Source organism: Loxodonta africana, chromosome 24 (genome assembly GCF_030014295.1).
Source record: "Loxodonta africana isolate mLoxAfr1 chromosome 24, mLoxAfr1.hap2, whole genome shotgun sequence".
Lineage (NCBI taxonomy): Eukaryota > Metazoa > Chordata > Mammalia > Proboscidea > Elephantidae > Loxodonta > Loxodonta africana.
In genome coordinates, this window is record NC_087365.1 from 32,161,199 (window position 1) to 32,184,677 (window position 23,479).

Genomic DNA, 23,479 nt, shown 5'->3' on the forward strand with positions numbered 1-23,479 from the left:
GTGAATAACAAGACTCCCCATTGATTGGTGAGCTGGGCTCTGGAGTGGGGTGGGGCCATCATGCTGCTCCCAAGGGTGTAGCCGGGTTAGAACCCGTGCATCCTCCTGCTGCACTCACAGTTACACATAGCCAATCCATCCAAACCCTATTAGAACCTGAATGACTTTGGGAAGGGGCCTGGCAGACTGAGTCGGGGTCCCAGCTCCACCATGACTTGCCGTGTGACTTTGGGAACCCATTCCACCTCTCTGTGCCTCAGTGTCCTTGAATCTATGGGGATGTTGTGTCCCTGTTGGGAGGATGAGAAGAGGTGACCGGTGTGAATGCACCTGTGGATTAAGGAACACGGTGGGTGATGTGGGTGTCCACCTAGAACACCTGGGAGAATTAGCCTGAACCCTCCAGAGGGTGGGGATCGTGGAGGGGGCATGTCACAGGAGTGTCGGACAGCTGGAGTTTCCTCCACAGAAGCCCAACCATGGACATGTAACAGAGGGGGAAAGATCTCATTTATAATACCCCTAAAACCAACCAAATGTCCAGGGTTAAATCTGACAGGAAAAGTGCAGAATTTACATGAAGGTAGAAGTGGTGCTTTACTAACGATATGGAAAGAAACTGTGAAGACATGGAGAGAAGATTCCTGTCCTAAGAAGAGAAGAGCTGATGTGGGCAAGAGATCCAAACACTAATCCATAAAACCAGTGCAAGTACAGCAGTGTTTTAAAAATGCACCTCGACAAGCAGATCTTAAAGTTTGCCTGGAAAACAAAGTGTGTGAGAGCAGCCAAGATTTTGAAACAGAGAAATAAAGGAGGAATACTTGCCATAGCGTATACCAAAACATACTCCAAAGCTAGAGAAACCGAAAGAGTGTAACACTGGTGTAGGAGAAGACAGAAGGCTCAGTGAAATGGGAAAGAGAATGGAAACTGTGCACCAACAGCGTTTCCAAGCTACAGGGAAGAGTGTTGCCAAGTTATTTGGGTAGTAATTTAGCAAAAAATAAATTAGATCCCTACCTCACACCGTGCAAAAAAGAAATTCCAGATACATTAAAGAGCTTATATACATCTAGATCTCGCGTGTGTGTTGTGTGTGCATTAAAAGAAAAAACAAAAAAACAAGCCAGTTGCCATTGAGTCGATTCTGACTCATGGCAGCCCCATGTGTTTCAGGGAAGAACCGCACTCCATAAGGGTTTTCAGTGGCTGTGATCCTTGGGAAATATATCTCCAGGCCTTTCTTCTGAGGTACCTCTGTGGAGTTGAATTGCCAACCTTTGGGTTAGTAGTCAAGTGCTTAACTGTTTGTACCACCCAAGGACTCCATATGTATGCATTAAAGAGAACGTATATTTCGTGTGGGGGAAAAAACGAAAAACAGCTGCCATTTAGTTGATTCTGACTCATGGCTATCTGACGTGTGTCCAAGAAGAACTGTGCTCTGCTGGGTTTTCAGTGGCTGATTTTTCAGAAATAGATCCCTAGGCCTTTCTTCTGAGCCACCTCTGGGTGGACTTGAACCTTCAACCTTTTAGTAAGGAGCCATGAGAGTTAACCGTTTGTACCACCCAGGGACTCCAATTGGTATATAGGCATCTATATTATAAAATTAGTGGAAGATATAGGACTATGTTCTCTAAACTCGGGACTGGGCTGTCCTTCCTGAACAATGCATAAACTTCACAGTTATAAGGGAAAAGATTGATTTGACTACATAAAAATTTCAAAAAATCTGCTGAACAGAAGACACTTTAAACAAAGTTAAAAGATGAGGTGCTGGGAGAAAATCCTTGCAACGTATATAACAGTTGGAGGAGTGAGACTGGGGGGGCACTTGGGGAAGGAGGCAGGGTGTCCATGGGTTCACTTTTCACAAATACCCGCCTCAGTATGGGTTGGCATTTTAATAGCAAGTACGGTTCCCCTAAGGAGCCCTGGTGGTGCAATGGTTAAGTGCTCAGCTGCTAACCAATGGGTTGGTTCTTGGAGCTCACCAGCGACTCTGCTGCGGGAGAGAAGACCTGGTGATCTGCTCCCATAAGGACTACGGCCTAGGAAGCCCTACGGGGCAGTCCTGTCATATACGGTTGCTGTGAGTTGGGATCGACTTGACGGCACACAACAACAACTGCAACGTGCTTCACATAAAAATATGGAAGTAATGCCAGGCCAGGCATGGGCTGGGAGGGGAGCAGGAGTGTGAGGTGACTGTGGAGAACATGTTAGGGTGGGCCCTGGGGCCGGGTGATGGAGGGTCCCGGGGGTTGGTGTGGAGGACTGGTAAATGGCCAGAGGGGCGGGTTCTGCCTCAGGACAGGGGCCTGTGCAGGGGTGCATGCCCGGCCAGCCTTCCTGGGAGACAAGCATATTTCCGATTTATCCACCCTTCTAATGCTCTGCTGGACCCTCGCCAGCGTGTCCACCTCCCTGCCACTGCTCTAGGAGGTCCATCCCCTGTAGGCTCCAGGCCCTGTGCCCATTCTGCTTTGGCCAGCCCTGCCCCGCCCTGGGGCCTTGGCTCAGAGTTAGCCTCACCCCCTCCCAGAGGGTTGGGCCTTCTATCTCCTGCCTGGGCTCTGAGGTTGACAGTGAGCTCAGGGACCATTTCCCCAACACCTCCTGTGTTCCCTGCGTGCTGCCGAGAGCTTCTTGCTGGGGGATCGGTATCCTCGTTTTACAGAGAGCCGCAGTAGACACTGGCACGTCTTTAGCATTCTGGAACAGGTGGGACTCAGCTATGGCAAAGATCACCCAGATAAAATAAGGATGTGAAGTTTGGGGAACAGAAACTTTTACACCTGAAAAAATGGAGGTTCAGAGAGGGCATATCTCCCGTCTAATGTCACACAGTACACTGTCCTTATGATGCTGAAACCCTGCAGTGGGCAGAGGTGGGGCTTCTCATTCACCACCTCATCTGATGCTCACTGTAGCCACGGTCCAATCCCCATTGTACAGATGGGCGAACAGAGGCCCCAAAAGGGCAGGTGTTGCCTAAGGGTACACATGGCTCAAGGGTGGAGCCCAACTTGAAGCCAGGGAGGTATCTCATGTACAGTATCAATGGGCCTGGTTTGAATCCTGGTTCTGCTGTGTGCTGGCTGTGTGAGCTCTGGCAAGTCACTTTGTTACTCAGAGCCTTCACTATCCCCACCTGTGAAATGGGGCCCCATGGGGCCATGGTGCTGGTGCCCAGGCCCCTAGCACGGGCTCAGTCATTGATGGCCGTGGCCTCAGATGTTGAATGCCTCACCCACCCTCACTCTCCAGGGCCAAAAGACACTCAGGCTGGGGGTTGAAGAATAAACTTTAATCTCTCTGGGATAGGGGTTCTAGTTAGGTTCATCTCCGGGTGGGGCCACAGAGCCGTGGATGCGCACTCGGTACAGGCAAGTGAAGCGTGGGTTCCCCCAGTTGCTGGAGATCTTGACTTTGACGGCACCAAAGGGCCGGGCAGGCTGGTTCTGGAAGAGAGAGTCCCAGATATTGGGGCTGCTTGCCCACAGGCTGCTGGCCAGAGGGGCCCTCCCATTTCACAGGTGAGAAACTGAGGCCCAGAGAGGGGAATCGACTGTCCAAGGCCATACAGCATGTTGATACTCAGGGGCTGAGATAGAAGGTCTCAAGATTGGAAGAACAGAAGTCCTGTGGTTGGTAAAATGTCCCAGGAGTGGGGCCCTGCCATGGATGTGCTGTGGGGCCCTGGGCAAACTACTGCGCCCTCCTGGGCCTCAGTTTCTCCCTTTATGAGATGGGAATGGTAATCTGCTTCCCAGGGTTGCTGTGAGCATGATACAAGATCTCAGTCTAGGAGACTTACCAGCACCTCGCCTTTCTGCCTCTCAGGAGGAGGTGAAGCCTGTGTTTATTATACGACCTGCTCAGTGGGAAGGAGGGAGGCCCTTGGCCTATGAGATCTCTCTGGATGCTCTCAACCACCCAGGGAATTACAGAAGGGGAGACTGAGGCCCAGAGAGGAAGGGGATGGCCCAACATCACACAGAATTTGTGGTTGGGCTAGGATTTGTCAGCCTGACTCCCAAGCCTGGACACTCACTCCATCGAGCCTCCCAGCCATTCCAGCAGCCTCCCCTCTGATCCTACTTCTATCCCCAACTCTCTTCGTCCAAACCATGGCGGCATGTGGGGAAACAGGTTGCCAATGCAGTTGAAGTAGGCACTGATTATAAAGCCTCCCAGTATTGAGACTCTAAGTTTGCAGCCACCAATCCCAGCTCCGAGGGGCCCCTTCTGCTCAATATCTGCTGCCCCTGGGAGGGAATGCAGTCAGTGGGCTCTTGGGCAGAGCAGAGAAAATGGGGGGCTGTCAGAGGCTGCACAGCTCTCCCTGGGGTCCTGCTCTTAGCGCTGGACCCTGAATCCATCTCTCTGAGCCTCAATTTCTCTGTCTGTCAAGTGGGTTTATAATGATTGTGCCCCTCCCAGAGCTGTTGGAGGATGAAGTGAGGACCCTGGGTAAAGGCCTAAATATATTGTGCATTCAATAGGTGCTCAGTATGGGCAACTTTTCCCAGGTACCTGCAGCGGGAACATCTGAATAATATTTTCTGGCTGGAACTGGAACGCACCCAGAAACACTTCCTCCTTGGGGGTGCCTTCCATGCCCTGTGGAGCGAGACCAAGGAGAAGGGGCTGGATAAGGCAGGGCCATCAGAGGCTTTCTCCCCTCTCCAGTCAAGACTTGCACACCTCCCAAGATGGGGAGCTCCCTACCACTGCAGCACTGAGTGATGGATAGGAAAGAGCACTGGGCTGGGAGTCAGAGGGGTGAGGATCTACTTCTAACTCTGCATTGACTTGTGGGATTTGGGGGCGTTCCCTGACCTGTCTCTGGACTTCAGTTTCTTTATCAGTAAAATGGGGATTTAATGGTACCTGAAGGCTCTTCTGGCTTTGAAAAACTTGGGTCAAAGTTGAGCAGCTGTTTATCCCCTATCCTTAGAAGCTGAGATCTGGCCCCACCCTGGCCATTCCCAGCCTTCACAAAGCCTCAGCCACGCCCTCTAGCCTGCGCGAGCTGTGGAAATGGTGTTCACCCTCCCGCCTGGAATGCCACCATGATGAGGCTATGCCTTTAGCGAAGCCTCACGCCCTGCCGGCGTGCTCACATAGATGACGAAGTCCTTGGGGGCGGTGTCCAGGCTCCCTGACAGGGAGATAGTCTTGGGGATGTGCTGCAGCGTGAGGTTGGACAGGTAGATCTTCTGGGCCAGTCGAATGGTCACTTGGCCGCGGTCACCCGCGAAGGCCCAGCAGTTGCCAGGTGTCATGTTGGGCTACAAGGGGCAGGGGCAAGGGCAAGTGGGGGCCATACTGGGTGGGCGAGGAAGTGTGGCTCACCCACCCTAGCTCCCTTAGAGCTCCCTGGCTTTCCTGGTTGAGCTGCATCCTTCCTGTCTATGAAGCTTGGCTACAGCCCTACCCCCATCCAGGGAGCTTCTCTGATTGCCTGCGGCAAGGATGAGCCTTTCCCCAGCCCAGTGCAGGGAGGGCAGGGCCTGCTCGGGCCTCCCAGCCTCCAGCCTCTCCCCTTTAGCCTCCATTCGTTCATTGGTTTGTTTATTCATTCATTCCTCCCATCATTCTTTATATGGTCTCACAACCACCCTAGAATGTAGGTGCCACTGTATCCCTGTTTTACAGATGAGGAAGCTGAGAAACAGGAGGGAAATGACTTGTCCAGAGCTATGCAGAGCTGGGCGTGCAACCCAGGCAGCTTGACCCTGGAGCTGGCCTTGAACCACTACAATCCCTGACCCCAAAAGAGGAAACAGAGGCCCGGAGAGGGGAAGAGTTTTGGCTGAAATCACACAGCAAGAGTGTTCTTCCAGCAGTTCTGAGGGTCTCAGAGAGAGAGACAGAGACAGAGCGTAGATGGTCCTCACCTGTAACAGAAGATGCTAGGTGGGGGTGCAGGGCCTGTGGGTGTCAGGGAAGTCCTCCTGGAGGAGCCCAGACCGAGGGAAAGCTGGAAAGGTGGGGGGGGGGGGGGCGGGGAAGGGTATTCCAAACAGGGAACAGAATGTGTAAGGTCCTGTGCTGAGTTGGGTCTGATAATGTGGGGGCTGAAAGGAGCATGGTCAGGCTGGAGGGTGGAGATGGACCAAGGGACAGAGTCCTGCTGGGCCGGCCCTTTTCTCGGCTCCAAACCTGCCTGAAGCCAGCACTTTGCCCCAGTCGTGGCTCTACCACCGCCATACTTGCTGCCATGCCACGCAGCCTTTGCCTGCTGTTTCTCTGCCCGGCATGCCCGTGGTTCCTCCTCTCTGCCTGACAACTCCTGCTGTCTTTGGCCACCTCCATCAGGAAGACTTTCAGACCCTGCCGACAAGTCTGCTGCTCCAGCCCCTGACCAAGACTGCTGTGATCTTGGCATTCCCAGAGGGTGGGGCCCACAGACAAGCCACCTGTAGCCTTAGGGTCATCCAGAACGGGCTGCTAGGATGATACACTCAGTAGTGTTTGCTGAATGAATGTCCTTGCTCTGTGACCTGGGCAAGCCCCTTCCCCTTTCTTGCCTCAGTTTCCTCATCTGTGAGGTAGGATTCCGAAGGAAAGAAAAGCTTAGGTTTGAATCCTGGCTCTGTCACTAACAGTGACCAGCTGTGTGGCTGCAGCTCCTTTGAGCCTCAGCCTCCTGCTCTGAAAAATGGGGATATCAGGGCTCACCCTCCAGGGTGGTTCTGAAGGTTCCCCAACCCTTATTTTCAGGGGCTGGATAGTGGGGCACCTACCAGTGCCAAAGCAGACTGTCCCTGCCCTCCCCCGCTCCTACTCTAGCCTCTCCTCTCGCAACCGCCCCTGCCCTGTTCCCACCCCGTCCCTGCCCCCATCCTGTCAATTGCCCCCTCCCTCTGCTCCCCACCCTTGGCCTCTCCCTGCTTCCTTGCTCCTACCCCACCCCAACCCACCCCAGGCCCCTGGCCCCTGGCCGCCATTCCCCACCCAACCCCTGCTTTCAGCTCCTGTCCCTGGACCCTGCTCCTGACCACATCCCTGCCCCCGTCCCTGCATCCTGCCCCTCTCCTATTGTCTCCTGCCACTGCCCCTGCCTGGAGGATCACGTCCGGGGGCTGTGCATAGTTCCACAGTCGGATCCAGTTCCAGTAGGAGCGAGCCTTGTTGTGGTTATATGTGGCTGATGTATGCTCAAAGTCGATGGTGGCCCCTGCATGGGAGATGTTGGGGGTGGGGGTCCTCAGGTGAGCAGCTCCCAGCCCCAGCCCGCCTCCAACTTCTGCCTGGTGGAGGACAGCCCCATAGATGGAGCACTCACTATGTGCCAAGCAAACAATGGACCAATCACTGACCCTTTCTGGGCCTTAGTGTTCTCCTCTGGGAAATGGGAATAATAATATTTCCAATAATAGTAGTAGTAACAGGGTTGTTATGACGTTGAAATGGGTTAACACACCAAAATGCTCTTCCAGCAGGGCCTGATGCAGAGTAAACACTTACTGTCTGATGGCCTCATTCCTGTTATTATGGCTCTGATTATGCCCACTTTTCAGAGGAGGAAACTATGGCCCTGAGAGGTTAAGTGAGGCTCGGGGTTACTCAGGGGTTGGGTTAATGCCCTTTGACCCCACATATGAGTGAGCTTGGGTCATTGGTGCCACCTAGCCAGGGTGCCCTTCACTCCAGCCTGGTCCACTCCACTGCCCCTGTAGCCCAGTTCACCGCCCATGTCTCCCCTCATTCTCTCTGCGGTGCCTCACAGAGGCCTCTTTCCCATCTGTCCGCTCTGTGTGGAACGTTTTTCCCTCCTCACCCATCGGGTCTGAACCCAAATGTCTCCTGCCCAGGGCCTGTCTAGTCCAGCCACCTGCTTTAATTTTCCTGACACTGATTCCCAATGTTATTTGGCCTGTGTTGGTTTGTTTAAATGGTTGGCCTCCTCTATCCCCAAGGGCAAGGACAGCTCTGTCCTCTTTACCTCTGTGTCCCCAGCACCCAGCACCCACGGCCTGGCACACAGCAAGGCTAGGTTTGGAGAAAAGTGGGTGGGCAAAGAAGTGGGCCAAGAGGCAAGGGCAGCGTTGAGGGGCTGGCGATTGGTGCTTCCTGCCCCCCTCCCCCAGGCCTTATAGGAGAAAACAGACAACTAGCAAGAAAACCAGATGGGGAGCAGAGGTTGACTCTGAGGATGAACTTCCCAGCAACAGAGGGAGTATGTGAGAAACACCAGACCAGAAATGAAACCCACCCTCTGAAGAGTTTCTGAGGAAACTTGAGGCAGGCAGACAGGGGTCACTTACCTATAGACTTGAGAGCAAAGTCTGGCTTTTCAATGTAATCGCCTTGTATCATCTTCATTATTTTCTGGGCCATCCTTTGCTGAGAAGGCAGAAAACACAAGCTGTACACTGGTGTGTTTTTACAGATTAAGGCCCATATGTATATGTTCACACCAGGTGACAGGTGGCTAGTAAGAAAACCTCTCCTCCCTAAATGCTTGCTTCAGCCTGTACAAGCCCATGAGCTGGTTCACACAGAGACTACACAGTCGCTGTACTGGCGGAAGCCCAAGCCATTGACGCTCCATTTTCGCTACCCACCAGGTTTACATTTACCTCCACCATCAAAAGGTATCACAGGCTCTGGAGTCACACAGACCTTTACTGCTATGGGCCCTTGGGCAAGTTACTGCCCCCTCTGAGTCTTGATTTTCTTATCTGTAAAATGGGGATCATAATAATTTCTACCTCCCAGGGCTGCTGTGAAGATTAGAAATAGGGCTTATAAAGCCTGTACTATGTGCCAGGAGTATCATCAGATTCAAGTATGCTCACTCTTATTCCCAAACAGCAATTCTGGGAGGTAGATAATATCATTATCTTCATTTAAAATATGATAAGGCATGAAGAGGTAACTTGTCCAAGGCCACACAGCTGAAAAGAGACAGAGCCAGGCAGTTTTGTTCCAGAGTTCAGGCTCTTAACCACTACACTCTACTGCAAGATAAAAACTGCAAAGTCCTTAGTACAGTGCCTGTACATAGTAGGCACTCAATAAATACTGTACTCATTATCTGTTGATGTGGAGTTGATTCCAACTCATAGTGACCCTACAGGACTGAGCAGAACTGCCCCATAGGGTTTCCAAAGCTGTAAACTTTACGGAAGCAATAAATGCCAGCTATGATTTTTATTAGGCTCTTCACGGCTGTGACAAGATTGTATTGTCCCAAAATGGACACAACAAGATCTTCCATTCCTCATGCTCTTCTTTCAATGTGACTTTGACACTCTTCCCAATGAACAGTGGGGTCTAAGTTCCCGCCCCCTCAATCTGGTTGAACCTGTGACTATGGTGGAAGTGATGTGATGTAACTTCTGAAGCTAAGTCATAAAATGTGATGCAGTGCTGCCAGGTTCTCTTGAGGCATTCACTCTTGGAACTTGGCTACCATGTTGTGAGGAAGCCCAGGCCACGTGGAGAGGCCACATATAGGTGCTTTGGGCAGTAGTCCTAACTGATCTGCCTCAAAAACAAACACTAAAAAATTACTAGACATAAAGAAGCAAGATAATATGATTTATAACTAAGTGAAAGACAGACAATAGAAGTCCGTAGATGATCCAGATATTGGAGTTGTCAGAAATGGATCTTAAAATAACTAAGATTAATGTGTTAAATAAAATAAGAAAAATATTGACAACAAATTAAATGATGTAATTTTACCATATATCTAAAATCTATGGAAAAGAATCATCTGTATATTCTGGAACTAAACAATGTAATATCTGAAATTAAGAACTAAATGGATGTGTTCAATAGCAGATTGGACAGAGCAGAATAGAGGATTATTAGTGAACCTGAAGAAAGGTCAATAGAAAATACCAAAACTTAAGCACATAGAGAAAACAAACAACAACAACAACAACTCACAGATAATAGCATAGAAATCACGTGGAACATACACAAAAGCTCTAATATACAGGTAATTGGAGTCCCAGAGGGAGAGGAGAGAGATAATGGAAAGAAGCAATATATTAAGAGATAATAGCTGTGAAATTTCCAAAACAATTGAAAGACATCAACACACGGATGCAATAAGCATTAAACCCCTAAAACAGGTTAAATATAGAACATTGGAGACAAAAATTATTTTCTACAAGCTTCCAGGGATGAAAAAAAAATAGACCATACTCAAAGGACCAATAATGAGTGACATCTGAATTCTAAACAGCAACAGTAGAAACTTGAATACAATGGTGCACTTCTTTAAAAATTCTGCGAGAAAACTATTTCCTACCTAGAATTCTATACCCAGTCAAAATATCTATCAACCAAGTGCAAAGGTAGAATGAAGGTGTTTCAAGCATGCGAGTTATAAAAAAATAAATGTACCTTCTCTTTAACTCTTTTCCAGGAAGTTATTGGGGGGATGCGCTTCACGAAAATGAGGGAGAAATCAAGAAAAAAGATAACTTTGGATATTGGAAACAGGGACTCAAACAAAGGGAGAAGTTAGGTGCTGGGGAGGGGGGCAAAAAGGCCATTATCTTACCTCGTCTGACATGGCTTCCACCTCCTGGAGCTTGGCAATGAGCTGGTTCATGCTACCTCGGAGGTCCTGGATTTCCCCAGTGTGATGTCGCACTTTCTCCTGGTATATCCTTCCCAGGAAGGAGTGAGAACACGGACTGAATGAGTTGTGATGCTTTTATTGTCACCTTTGGCTTCTCCTTTTGCCAGTCAGCTCTTCAAGAACTAACATTATATTCTGTCACTGTTTGGGTTCATCCCTAGACCCACCCGGCAGATTCTTATCTTCAAAACATTGTTCATGGTCTTCCTCGCGCCTCGAACGTCTTTAAGACCAGCTCAATCCTTCCAAATATTCCTGAGTATTCTGTCTGCAATTAAGGATTCTGCCACCAGGTGGTGTGTTGTTGGTTGAGCATTGCTGAGCATTGACTATGGGCTAGGAATTACTGAAACATTTTACATCTTCTTTAATGCCCGTAATTACTCAGAGAAAGGTGAGAGTAATGCCCCATCTCATAAATGAGGAGTCTAAGGCCCAGAGGAAACCCTGGTGGCATAATGGTTAAGAGCTATGGCTGCTAACCAAAAGGTTGGCAGTTCAAATCCACCAGGCACTCCTGGGAAACCGTATGGGGCAGTTCTACTCTGTCCTATAGGGTCTCTATGAGTTGGAATCGACTCGACTGCAATGAGTATTTTTTTGGTAAGACCCAGAGAGGTGAAGCGAATTGCATAAGATTAAAAAAAAAAAAAAAAGATTAGCCGGGTAGAAATTGTGGAGCTGGGATTTGAATTGGGTTTATCTGGCTGTAGAACCCATATTCTTGGCTAATACATCCCAGATCCTTACTCTAACTCTGGTTTTTGGATGGTAATGAGACCACTCAGCAGGTTCCTCTTACCTCAAGCTCTGTAGTGGACCATTTGGATTGTCATCCTAGTGGGGTGTTGAGGAAAGCAAGAGATCTCTTTCAGATGGCCTAATCTGGGCCCAATGGAGCTTCAACCATCCATTCTCCCACAGCCATGAATCCATCCAACCATTAACGTCCCATATACTCTCCCATATATGCATCCATCCATCCATCCACCCATCCATCTACCCATCCATTCATCCATCCATCTACCTATTCATCCATCGAAATTCAAATTTACCCCCCTTATCCATCCATCCACTCTCCCCCATCCATCCATACATTTATCCTATCATCCATCCACCCTCATCCATTTCTCCATCTGTCCATCCATCCATCCAGGCATACACCCTCTCCCATCCATCTATCCTACCATCTATTCATCCTTCACCATCCATCCATTCTCTCATCATCCAAGCACCCTCTCTTTCATTCACTTTCTCATCAGTTCACTCCCATTCATCTATTCATCAACCCTCCCGTCCATTTCCTCTATATCCCTCCATCCATTGCATCCCCTCTCCCATTCAACCATCCATCCATCAATCCATCCATTCATCCTCCCACTTATTCTCCCTACATTCACACTCCCATCTGGCCATAGTCACCAGACATTAATTAATGAAAACCCTGTGCCTGGCCCTAAGTTGAACTTTCCTGGGACAAATCAGACTTGGCTCCTGCCTTCAAGGAACTGCCAGTCTAGTTGGGGACAACCATCATCACAGAAAATAGCATGTGTGATTACAGAAAATTGTGGTAGGAGTGAGGGGAATGTGACCACCTCTACCTGGGTGCTGCTGGAGGAGGTGACATTTTAGCTGGACCTTGAAGGATGTGAAGGAATTCATCAGGTGGAGAAAAGGAGAGGGAGGGACAGGCCCCTCAGATTGTCTCTCCCTATAGATCTTCTAAGACATTTTGCTCTCCTCAGACAGGGAACTCTGGCCACTGATTTCCTCCTCCTTTCTCTTTAGAAATCACAGAGCAAATGGTTCCATCTTGTTTGAGCAGAAAAACAAACTACCTTGAGCAAAGAGAGAAATATTTGCCCTGTCCTCAACATCCCACATTAGGTGAGGGACTTTGGAAAGGAGAAATGGGTCAGCTCTGGGGGCAGGTGATAGGAGAAAGGAATATTATTGCATCTTGTCCTTGAAATTCAGTTTTTGGCAGAAAAGATGGGGCTCCAAGGTGCGCGACATGTCAAAGGTGGATGTTTGGAGCAGAGTTCAGATGTGGTAAGAACGAGGGGAGCCATGGACGTGACATTGGCTGGTTGGGGTGGAACCAGTTAGTGGTGGGGCTTGAACACTCACCTGCCAGACTTCCATCTTTGACGGTAAGTGCATAGAACACACCCAGAATCCTGTGGGGCCATGAGGATGAGAATGAGCTATTTAGCATGGAAAGTTAAGAGCCTAGGCCCTGGAGTTAAGACGTTTGAGTTCAAATCCCAGCTTTGCCGCTTACTAGTATTGCGCATCTTTTGGAATTTACTTAATTTCCCTGTATCTCAATTCCCACGTCTGTAAAATGGTAATAACAGTAATATCCACTTCGTTATTGAATGGAATCATGTATGTAAAGTGTCTGTCTCACATTAACCAAACTATGAATATCTCTCCTCATCCCCATCCTATCCCAACCGTGTCTCCTTCCATTTCATGACCTCTGTGGTGGCTGAGATTTCACCATTTGAGCCACTGTTTAAAACCTTTTAAAACTTATTTGTTGTTTACGATAAAAACACTAAACAAAGTAGAAATAGAAGGGAATTTCTTCAACCTGATAAAGGTCATCTACAAAAAAACCTATAACCAACATAATACTTAATGGTGAAAGATTGAATCCTTTCTCCAAAGATCAAGAACAAGACAAAGATGCCTGCTTTTATCATTTTCTATATAATGTTGTACTGAAAGTCCTGTTGTTGTTGTTGTTGTTAGGTGCTGTCAAGTCAGTTTCGACTCATGGTGACCCCATGTGACAGAGTAGAACTGCCCACAGGGTTTTCTAGGCTTTAACCTTTATGGGAACAGATCACCAGGTCTTTCTCGCATGGAGCATCTGGGTGAGTATGAGCCACCAACCTTTCAGTTAGCAGCCGAGCACTTAACCTTCATACTACCAGGACTCCTTCTGGAGGTCCTAGCCAGGTTGGTTAGTCAGGAAAAAGAAATAAATGCACCCAGATTGGACAGGAAGGAGTAAAACTGTCTTTACTTGCAGATAACATGATGTTGTATTTATAATTCTAAGGCGTATGTGTATATATATACATACACATACAAGCTTCAACAGTTAGAATAAATGAATTCAACAAGGTTGCCGTAAACAAGATCAATATACAAAAATCAACTGTATTCTGTACGCTAGCAATAATCAATCTGAAAATGAAATAAAAAAATTTAGTTTACTTATAGCATCAAAAAATACTTAGAGTAAATTTAACAAAAAGGTAAGAAACTTGTACTCTGAAAACTACAAACATCACTGAAAGAAATTAATGAAGAAATATAGATAACTATCAACAATAGATGGACATTCCATGTTTATGGGTTGGAAGACTCAATATTGTTCCGATGGTCAAGTTTTCCAAATTGGTCTACAGGTTCAATGCAATTCCTATAAAAATTCTTAGTTGTCTTCTTTGCAGAAATTGACAGCAAAACTTATATGGGAATGCAAGGGACCCAGACTAGGTAAAACAATCTTGGAAAAGAAATTTGGAGGACTCATACTTCCAATTTCAAAACTTACTACAAAGCTATAGTAATTGAAACAGTGGTACCAGCATAAAGATAGACAGGTAGATGAATGGAATAGAACTGAAAGTCCAGAAATACACTGAAACATCTACGGTCAATTGATTTTTGACAAGTGTGCCAAAGCAATTCAATGTGGGAAAGAATAGTCTTTCCAATAAATAGTGCTGGGACAACTGGATACCCACATGCAAAAGAGTGACTTGGACCCTACCTCACACCATGCACAAAAATTAACCCACAATTGATCATAAACCTAAATGTAAGAGCTAAAACTATAAAACTGTAGAAGAAAACATAAGGCTAAATCTTTGTGACCTTGGACTAGGCAATGGCTTTTTCAGATAAACACAATCAATTAAAAAAAAAAATAAAGTGAATTGTATCAAAATTAAAAACTTTTGTGCTTTAAAGGACACAGTCAAGAAGATAAAAAGGTAATCCATAGAATGGGAGAAAATATTGGCAAATCATATCTCTGATAAGGAATTTGCATCCAGAATAAAGAACTCTTACAAGTCAATAATAAAAAGAAATATAACCCAATTAAAATTGGGAAAAGGATCTGAATAGAGCTTTCTCCAAAGATGGCCACTAAGCACACAAAAAGATGCTGAGCATCATTAGACATTAGGGAAATGTGAATAAAAACCACAATGAGATATTACTTCACACCTGTTAGAATGGTTGTAATAGCAAAGATACTAACAAATGTTGATGAGGATGTGGAGAAACTGGAACCTTCTTACATTGCTGGTGGGAATGTAAAAATTGGCAATTCCTCAAATAGTTAAACATAGAATTACCATGTGACCCAGCAATTTTGCTCCTAGTTATGTATCCAAGAAAACTGAAAATGTATTTCCACACAAAAACTTACACGAAAAATGCATAGCAGTATTATTCATAATAACCAAAAAGTGGGAACAACCCAAATATCTACCAACTGATGAATGAATTAACAAAAAGCGGTATATCCATAAAATGGGCTGGTTTTTTTTTTTTTTTTTTTTTTTTTTTTAAATTTTTATTAAGCTTCAAGTGAACATTTACCATTCCAATCAGTCTGTCACATGTAGGTTTACATACATCTTACTCCCTTCTCCCACTTGCTCTCCCCCTATTGAGTCAGCCCTTACAGTCTCTCGTTTCGTGCCAATTTTACCTTCTTCCATCTCTCTCTATCTTCCCATCCCCCCTCCAGTCAAGAGTTGCCAACACACTCTCCCGTGTCCACCTGATTTAATTAGCTCGCTCTTCATCAGTATCTCTCTCCCCCCCACTGACCAGTCCTTTTCATGCCTGATGATTTGTCTTCGGGGTTGGTTCCTGTCCTGTGCCATCAGAAGTTCTGGGGAGCATTGTCTCTGGGATTCCTCTAGTCGCAATCATACCATTAGGTGTGGTCTTTTAATGAGAATTTGGGGTCTGTATCCCATTGGTCTCCTGCTCCCTCAGGAGTTGTCTCTTGTGCTCCCTGACAGGGCAGACATCGATTGTGGCCGGGCACCAACTTGTTCTTCTGGTCTCAGGATATTGTAGGTCTCTGGTTCAAGTGGCCCTTTCTGTCTCTTGGGTTCTTAGTTGTCGTGTGACCTTGGTGTTCTTCCTTTGCCTTTGCTCCCGGTGGGTTGAGACCAATTAATGTATTTTAGATGGCTGCTTGTTGGCATTTAGGACCCCAGGTGCCACAATTCAAAGTGGGATGCAGAGTGTTTTCATAATAGAATTGTTTTGCCCATTGATTTAGAAGTCCTCTCAAACCAAGTTCCCCAGACCCCAGCCCCTGCTTCGCTATCCTTTGAAGCTTTCATTTTATCTCGGAAACCTCTTTACTTTTAATCCTGTCCAATTAGGCTGACCTTCCTTGTTTTGAGTGTTGTCTTTCCCTTCACCCAAAGCAGTTCCCATCTACAGATTGATCAATAAAAAGCCCTCTCCCTCCCTCCCTCCCTCCCTCCCCCCTTTGTAACCACAAAAGTATGTGTTCTTTTCCGTTTTTTCTATTCCTCAAGATCTTATAATAGTGGTCTTATACAATATTTGTCCTTTTGCAACTGACTCATTTCGCTCAGCATAATGCCTTCCAGATTCCTCCATGTTATGAAATGTTTCAGAGATTCGTCACTGTTCTTTATCGATGCGTAGTATTCCATTGTGTGAATATACCACAATTTATTTACCCATTCGTCCGTTGATGGACATCTTGGTTGCTTCCAGCTTTTTGCTATTGTAAACAGAGCTGCAATAAACATGGGTGTGCATATATCTGTTTGTGTGAAGGGTCTTGTATTTTTAGGGTATATTCCGAGGAGTGGGATTTCTGGTTTGTATGGTAGTTCTATTTCTAACTGTTTAAGATAACGCCAGATGGATTTCCACAGTGGTTGTACCATTTTACAATCCCACCAGCAGTGTATGAGAGTTCCAGTCTCTCCGCAGCCTCTCCAACATTTATTATTTTGTGATTTTTGAATTAATGCCAGTCTAGTTGGTGTCAGATGGAATCTCATCGTAGTTTTAATTTGCATTTCTCTAATGACTAATGATCGAGAGCATTTTCTCATGTATCTGTTGGCTGCCTGAATATCTTCTTTAGTGAAATGTGTGTTCATATCCTTTGCCCACTTCTTGATTGGGTTGTTTGTCTTTTTGTGGTTGAGTTTTGACAGAATCATGTAGATTTTAGAGATCAGGCGCTGGTCTGAGATGTCATAGCTGAATATTCTTTCCCAGTCTGTAGGTGGTCTTTTTACTCTTTTGGTGAAGTCTTTAGATGAGCATAGGTGTTTGATTTTTAGGAGCTCCCAGTTATTGTGTTTCTCTTCATCATTTTTGGTAATGTTTTGTATTCTGTTTATGCCCTGTATTAGGGCTCCTAGGGTAGATCCTATTTTTTCTTCCAAGATTTTTATCGTTTTAGTCTTTATGTTTAGGTCTTTGATCCACTTGGAGTTAGTTTTTGTGCATGGTGTGAGGTATGGGTCCTGTTTCATTCTTTTGCAAATGGATATCCAGGTATGCCAGCAAAAATGGGCTGGTTTTGCCACGAAAAGGAATGAAATACTGACACAAGTTATGGCATGAATGAACCTTGAAAACATTATGCTAAATAAAAGAAGTCAGGCATAAAAGACGACATCGTTCAATTCCATTTTTTGAAATGTTCAGAAAAGGCGGGATAGAGACAGAGATTGGGTTAGTGGTTGCCTAAGTCTGAAGGGAGCGGGGAATGGGGAATGGTTGCTAGGGGCTGGGGGAGGTGTTTCTTTTTTGGCACTGTGAAAATATTCCGGAACTTGACAGTGGTGATGGATGTACACCTCGTGAATATACTAAAAACTACTGAATTGTACACTTTAAAAAGGTTAACTTTATGGTATGTGAATTATGTCTCAATAAAGCTGTTAGTTAAAAAAAAAATCTATTTGTTGAGTTAAAGCAGAAACGTTTTCTGGGACTCACTGTTCATTATCCTATACGGAGCAGATCACCTCCCCACCCCCAACCCAAGGCCCGGAAATTTGAAAGGAGGCGGAAGGAGATTCCTTTGCTTGAAATAGCAAAGCTGTGAGGTGGGAGGTGGTGGTGGTGTCTGGAAAGATGCCAGAAAGTGAGGATAATAATTATTATAACATAATTTGGGAAGGGAGCCCTGGTGGTGCAGTGGTTAGGAGCTCGGCTGCTAACCAAAATGTCGGCAGTTCGAATCCACCAGCTGCTCCTTGGAAATCCTATGGGTTGCTATGAGTCTGAATCGACTCGACAGCAATGGGTTTTGTTTTTTTTTGTTTGGGGAGAGCTCTACAGTTTTCCAAACACTTTTTAGTTTTCAAAAAATGTTCTTGGTTATCATCTCACTTAATCTGCAGAGCAACACCCATTAGACAGATGGGGAAACTAAGGCTCATAGAGGAGCAGTGTATTGCCCAGTGTCACATAACTAGTTAGTGCTAGAGCCCTCCATGGACTGGGCCCAACCCAAGGGCACCCCCCTCAGTCCTTGACCTGGGCCTGGGCAAGCCCTGGGGACGCACCGAACATACAGAGGACCAGAATGCCTGTTTTCTCAAGGAGCTTCTGGAAGAACAGCTTGCATCTGGAAGGCAGAGAAGCATTGGTCAGGGGGATGCAGGGGTTTGCACAGGTGGACAAGTCATGGCCTGGCCCTCGCCCCTTTTCCACCCTGAAAAGCAGGTATCTTTCTGGGCAGTGACACCTTCTGTGGCTCCCCAGTGTCCCAGAGGAAAGAAAGCTCATACTCTAGCATTTTAGGCCATCAGAGATCAACTCATGGTGTTCACCGTCCTCCTTCTCACACCTTCTACATTGATGAGCTATTTGTCCCTTTCCTTCTTTTCTCCCTGGTGAACTCATCTTTTAGGGGTCAGCTCAAACGCCCCTTCCTCCTCTCACTCCCGGATTGGCACTGTGAAGTTTCGGCATCTGCCTTTCTCACCCGGCTGGGAATTTATGAGTGGTGAGGGCCATGGCTGGGCCCAGGATAAGCATTCAGGAAATGGTTAAAATTTAAACTTTAAATGAATAAATGAGGTGGACAACCCTGCAGGAAATCAGAGGGATTTACATAAGCAGGAATGATAAAGAGAAAGAATGGGAGGGGAATTCCAGGCAAGAAGAACAGTGTGTGCAAATGTGTGGGATGGGAATGCAAATGGTGTATCCAAAGGGCAGGAGAGAAAGAATGGGGCAGGATTATAGAGAGCTACAGGCTAAGGAGCTGGAACAATGGGGGCCACAATGGGTTCTGGGGTGGGGGAACCTGATGAAGGCCAAGGGGAGGTCTAAATCAATGAGGGAGCTGCCATGGTCACCAGCTACCTGTTTCCAGCCCCCATCACCCTCCTTCACCTGCCCCTGCTTACCTGCAGGTGTTGAACAGCACTCGTTGGGCCCGAGTCCTCAGGAAACAGGCCAGGTAGGTCAACCAGGCTGTCGAGGGGACAGGAGAGTGGTAAGCAGCAGCTCTCTCATCCTCATCTCCATGCGAGAACTCGATAACTGTCCTGGGCTTGGAGGAAGATCCTAGAGGTGGGAACCCCACCCCCCTCCCCGACTTGCTGGTTGAGCCCAGGAAAGTCCTTTGCTCCACTTATGGGTAAGTGCCAGTGTACAATCAGCACAGGTCCTATAGGTGAGCAATACCTGCAGCTGGCAGTTAATAGATAATTAATAGCGACTTAGGAGCAGGAAAGTCTGGGCTGTGCTAATGCCCATTTCCTCAGATACTAAGAGCTTCTTAAGGGTAGGCTTCTTGTCTGGCTCATCCCTGGATGCCCAGAATTGCCCAGCGTGGGGTCAGAAAGGGTAGGCATTCAGGGTTATTTGTTGAAAGAATGGATAGATGGAAGAATGGAAGGGAGATTGGCTGTATGGATGGATGGGGTGTAGATGGATGGATGGGTAGGTGGGAGGATGCATGGATGGATGGCAGAAAGGATGAGAGAATGGCTGGATGACTGGCTTGAAGGATGAATGAATAAGAGAATGGATGAGAGGATGGGAGAATGAGGGGATGGATGGATGCATAAATGAAAGGATGGGTTGATGACTGGAGGAATGCGCGTATTAATAGATAAAGGTATGAGTGAACTGATGGATGACCCAGTGGACAGATGGATGAACTAATTGGATGCATGGATATTTCAACAGAAGGGTAGATGGTTGGATAAATGACTGAATGGATGAGTAAATGGATTGGTGGGTGGAGAGTGTGGAAGTAGAACATACCTCTGAAGTGAGAGTGAGTTGCATCCAATCATTCCCATGCCTTCACCTTTGCCTCCTGGCCCCATGGCCAGACTGAAGGCAGAGTAAGGAGGGCTGGCAATTAATTCCTCCTCTAATCAGCCAATCTCCCACCTACTCCCTCTCTCCAAACACCAAAGAAATCCTAGCTGGAATGACATCTCTGATGGAGAGACCCTCAGAGCCCAACTCTCTCTATCACCCCAGCATAGACCTTACCCTCGCCCCCCTATCAAGGCCAGCCTGGCCTGAGGTTGGACCCTCTCTCCAGGCCCATATAAACGGCCAAGGGGGCGCTTCAGAATATACTTACATAAAAATCCCAGCATGCACTGAGTCAGGCCCGGGGCACTGATATGGGCAGGCAACAGAAAGGTGTCAGGATCTGTGGAAACCGGAAAGCCTTTCATGTCACTGCAAGCCTCAGGGACATGGTGCTTGCAGAGACCTGAGGTGCAGCCTAGAGTTTGGTGCAAGCAACCCTCTTTTGTTGAGTGACCCCAGGCTGCCCACCTGAATCTCAAGACCTTAGCTATCCCGTCCCTCTCCCTGCTCACTTGTGTTTGGTAAGGGTTCCTCTGTTATCCTGCAGGTGTTTCGGCCTCGTTGGGTGGTCCTGGGGATGACAAGATTCACAATCACACTTTAAGAGTTACAAGGCAAGTCGGCAGGGGGTGGGTGGCAAGTGGGTTGGTATCCCCATGTTTCAGATGGAGAGACTGAGTTGCAGAAAGATTTACCTAAGACCACTAGTCTTTGGGTGGTCAGAACCTGAGGCAGACCCAGGTCTGGCTGACCTCAAATCCATCCAGGTCTTTTATGAAGAAAGGGCACAGTAAACTGACTTGGTTTACTGTTACAGTCACAGCTGTTTGTCACCCAAAAGCCACCATCTCCTCTTGTTAGCAGAAGCCTGATTTTGTTGCCTTGTCCACTCCTATACCCTATGTAATTTTAGACAGCTCTGATTGGTCTGAACTATTGTAGTACTCCCAAGTATGGAACTTGGGGAAAGTTTTTCTCATTGCTTAAAAGAGATCTACGAGAAGCAATGTCCACTTTCTTTCCACCCTGTGCAGCCATGTTTCAATGTGACACCTGGAACTGCAGTCGCCCTCTTGTGGCCATGAGAGGAGGCTCAACACAAAGAGCAAGAAGATGGTAGGAAACTGGGTCTTGGATGGCTTTGTGGAACTCTAGAACCCCCGTACTCTGGAGCCACCCACAGCTCAGGAGCACTTGGTATGTGAGATAACAACTTTTCTTTATTTTTTAAGGCAGTAGTCTCCAAATAGAGCCCTGGTGGCACAGTGGTTAAGAGCTACGACTGCTAACCAAAAGGTCAGCAGTTTGAATCCACCAAGCTGCTCCTTGGAAACCCTATTGGGCAGTTCTACTCTGTCCCATAGGGTCACTGTGAGTCAGAATTGACTCGATGGCAACAGGTTTGATATTTTTTTTAAATTTTTATTGTGCTTTAAGTGAAAGTTTACGAATCAAGTCAGTCTCTCACACAAAAACTTATATACACCTTGCTACATACTCCTAATTGGTCTCCCCCTAATGAGACAACCCTCTCCCTCCCTCCACTCTCTCTTTTCGTGTCCATTTCACCAGCTTCTGACCCCCTCTACCTCTGCCCTCCAGGGAGGAGATGACAACATAGTCTCAAGGTCCACCTGATCCAAGAATGATTTTTTTTTTGTCTCTTAACATTTCTATTATACCTCCAATGTATTTATATTTATGTATTAAGAATTATATATATGCCCCACTGTGATAATATATTATTTACCCTTCCCAAATATACAAATTTATTTTCACATTCCCAAGGAATATGCATTAAAAGAGGATGAACTAGAAAGACATACTTTGAAGTTCTAATAATGTCTTCCCTCACCCCAGTGTATTGTTTTGTATACTCCTTGGGATATGCACCCCTTTTTTAGGGCCCAGAGGTAGGCATCATTTTAACTTAGAATTTCTGTCACTTGCAACCAGAGGCCTCCTGACAGATACTAGACTGTGAGCTCCATGAGGCAAGGAGCAAGTCCATGTGGTGCACACTGTGGTCTCAGTGCCCTGAGCACTGCCCAGCACATAGTAGGTGCTCAAAAAACACATGCTAGAAGGGTGACTGCTCTGCTGTTTTTTAGCCAGAAGACTTTGAGACAGTCACTGTCAAACCTCTGTGACCTCAGTCGCTGCATCCGTAAAATGCAGCTAATAGTGCCTGCTCGCCTCCAAGGAGAGGACAGAGAGGCAGCATTTTGTAGACTGTAAAGGACTGGGCTATGGGAGGGGCTGCTGTCCTCACCTTCTGGGCCTAGCATCCCTGGCACCGTGGGCCAGGTCTTCGGGTAAGACACCTGGGTCCCCGGGGCTCCTTGAGGACCGTGGCATTGATTTCCTTCTCTAGGATTGGGGAACGGAGGAGGGGGTTCTCTGGGCGTTGGTGAGGAAGAAGTGGCCGCTGATGCTGCCTCTGAGGCTCCTCTGGAACGTGCCATGTGGCATCTGCCTCGGGCGTGTGGGGCTGTTGGCACTGTGACCTCACAGAGCAGGTGGGTGGGGACCCTGGACCAGCCTCCAGCTTGGTCCTGGAACCTTTTCTTGGAGGAAGTCATTGTGACCAGCCTTCTTTTTTTTAAACCTTTTTTTTTTTTAATTGTGGTAAAATACAAACAGTATAAAACTTGCCAATAGTAACGTTTAGTACATTTACATTGTTGTGCAGCCATCACAATTATGTAGTTCTAGAATGTTTTCAGCACTTCATAGTAAACCCCATACCCGTTAAACCGCCACCCGCCTCTTCCCCTCTCCCCAGGCCCTATCCAGTTCCTGTGGAGTAGATTCCGACTCCTAGCGACCTCATGTGTGTCAAAGTACAACTGTACTCCCTAAGACTTTCAGTGGCTGGTGTTTCAGAAGTAGATCACTAGGCCCTTCTTCTGAGACATCTCTGGGTGGACTTGAACCAACCTTGCAGCTAACAGAGAGCATGTTGACTGTTTACAATACTCAGGGACCCCATTAGTCATTAGGGCAAGTGGTTTGTGATCAGTGGCTAACCTAAAGGTTGGCGGTTCCAGACCATCCAGCAGCTCTTTGGAAGAAAGGCCAGGTGAACTACTTCATAAAGATTACAGTCAGGAAAACCTTATGGAGCAGTTCTACTCATGGGGTGTTGCCATGAGTCAAAATCGACTTGACAGCTAAGGGTTGTTCTTTTTAGGTTGTATGTGAACGCATTTTATAATGCCAAGCTTCTTACAAACTTGTGGACTGTTTTGCATATGACAGAATAATGTTCTCATGTTGTTGTTTTAATAAAGAGTTCTACTTTTTACTGAGGAAAAATAAAAGCATATACAAACGGGAAATGTCCAGTGAAGTTTTTCCTGTTAGCTTTGCTTAGCTATGTGATCGTGAAGCTAAAATGAAACCACTTTTGTCCCCTGGTGGCAGCTGCCCCAGTGGCAGACTAAGTGTCTATACCCGCTG

The 23,479-nt window shown here is 46.9% G+C and overlaps 1 protein-coding gene across 1 annotated transcript; it reads right to left on the minus strand.

The window, feature by feature from the left end:
- Nucleotides 1-3,338: 3,338 nt before the first annotated feature.
- Nucleotides 3,339-22,375, minus strand: SUN5 (Sad1 and UNC84 domain containing 5). Its single transcript, XM_064275972.1, has 13 exons — nt 22,290-22,375; nt 20,530-20,588; nt 20,286-20,357; nt 19,090-19,156; nt 18,241-18,302; nt 12,755-12,804; nt 11,424-11,458; nt 10,541-10,649; nt 8,286-8,364; nt 7,080-7,195; nt 5,136-5,303; nt 4,546-4,632; nt 3,339-3,470 (listed from the first exon to the last, which is right to left on the minus strand). The coding sequence occupies exons 1-13, from the start codon at nt 22,373-22,375 to the stop codon at nt 3,339-3,341; spliced, it is 1,122 nt and encodes a 373-aa protein (XP_064132042.1).
- Nucleotides 22,376-23,479: the final 1,104 nt, after the last annotated feature.

What these genes read in the sequence shown, in the direction of transcription:
- SUN5 (XM_064275972.1), bottom strand. Translation starts at nt 22,375, where the DNA reads ATGCCACGGTCCTCAAGGAGCCCCGGGGACCCAGGTGTCTTACCCGAA. An exon ending in CAAAGATGGAAGTCTGGCAG is followed by an intron (nt 11,459 to 12,754) that starts GTGAGTGTTCAA and finishes ACACCCCACTAG; the next exon opens with GATGACAATCCAAATGGTCC. An exon ending in TTCAGATGTTCCCGCTGCAG is followed by an intron (nt 3,471 to 4,545) that starts GTACCTGGGAAA and finishes TCTCTCTTCCAG; the next exon opens with AACCAGCCTGCCCGGCCCTT.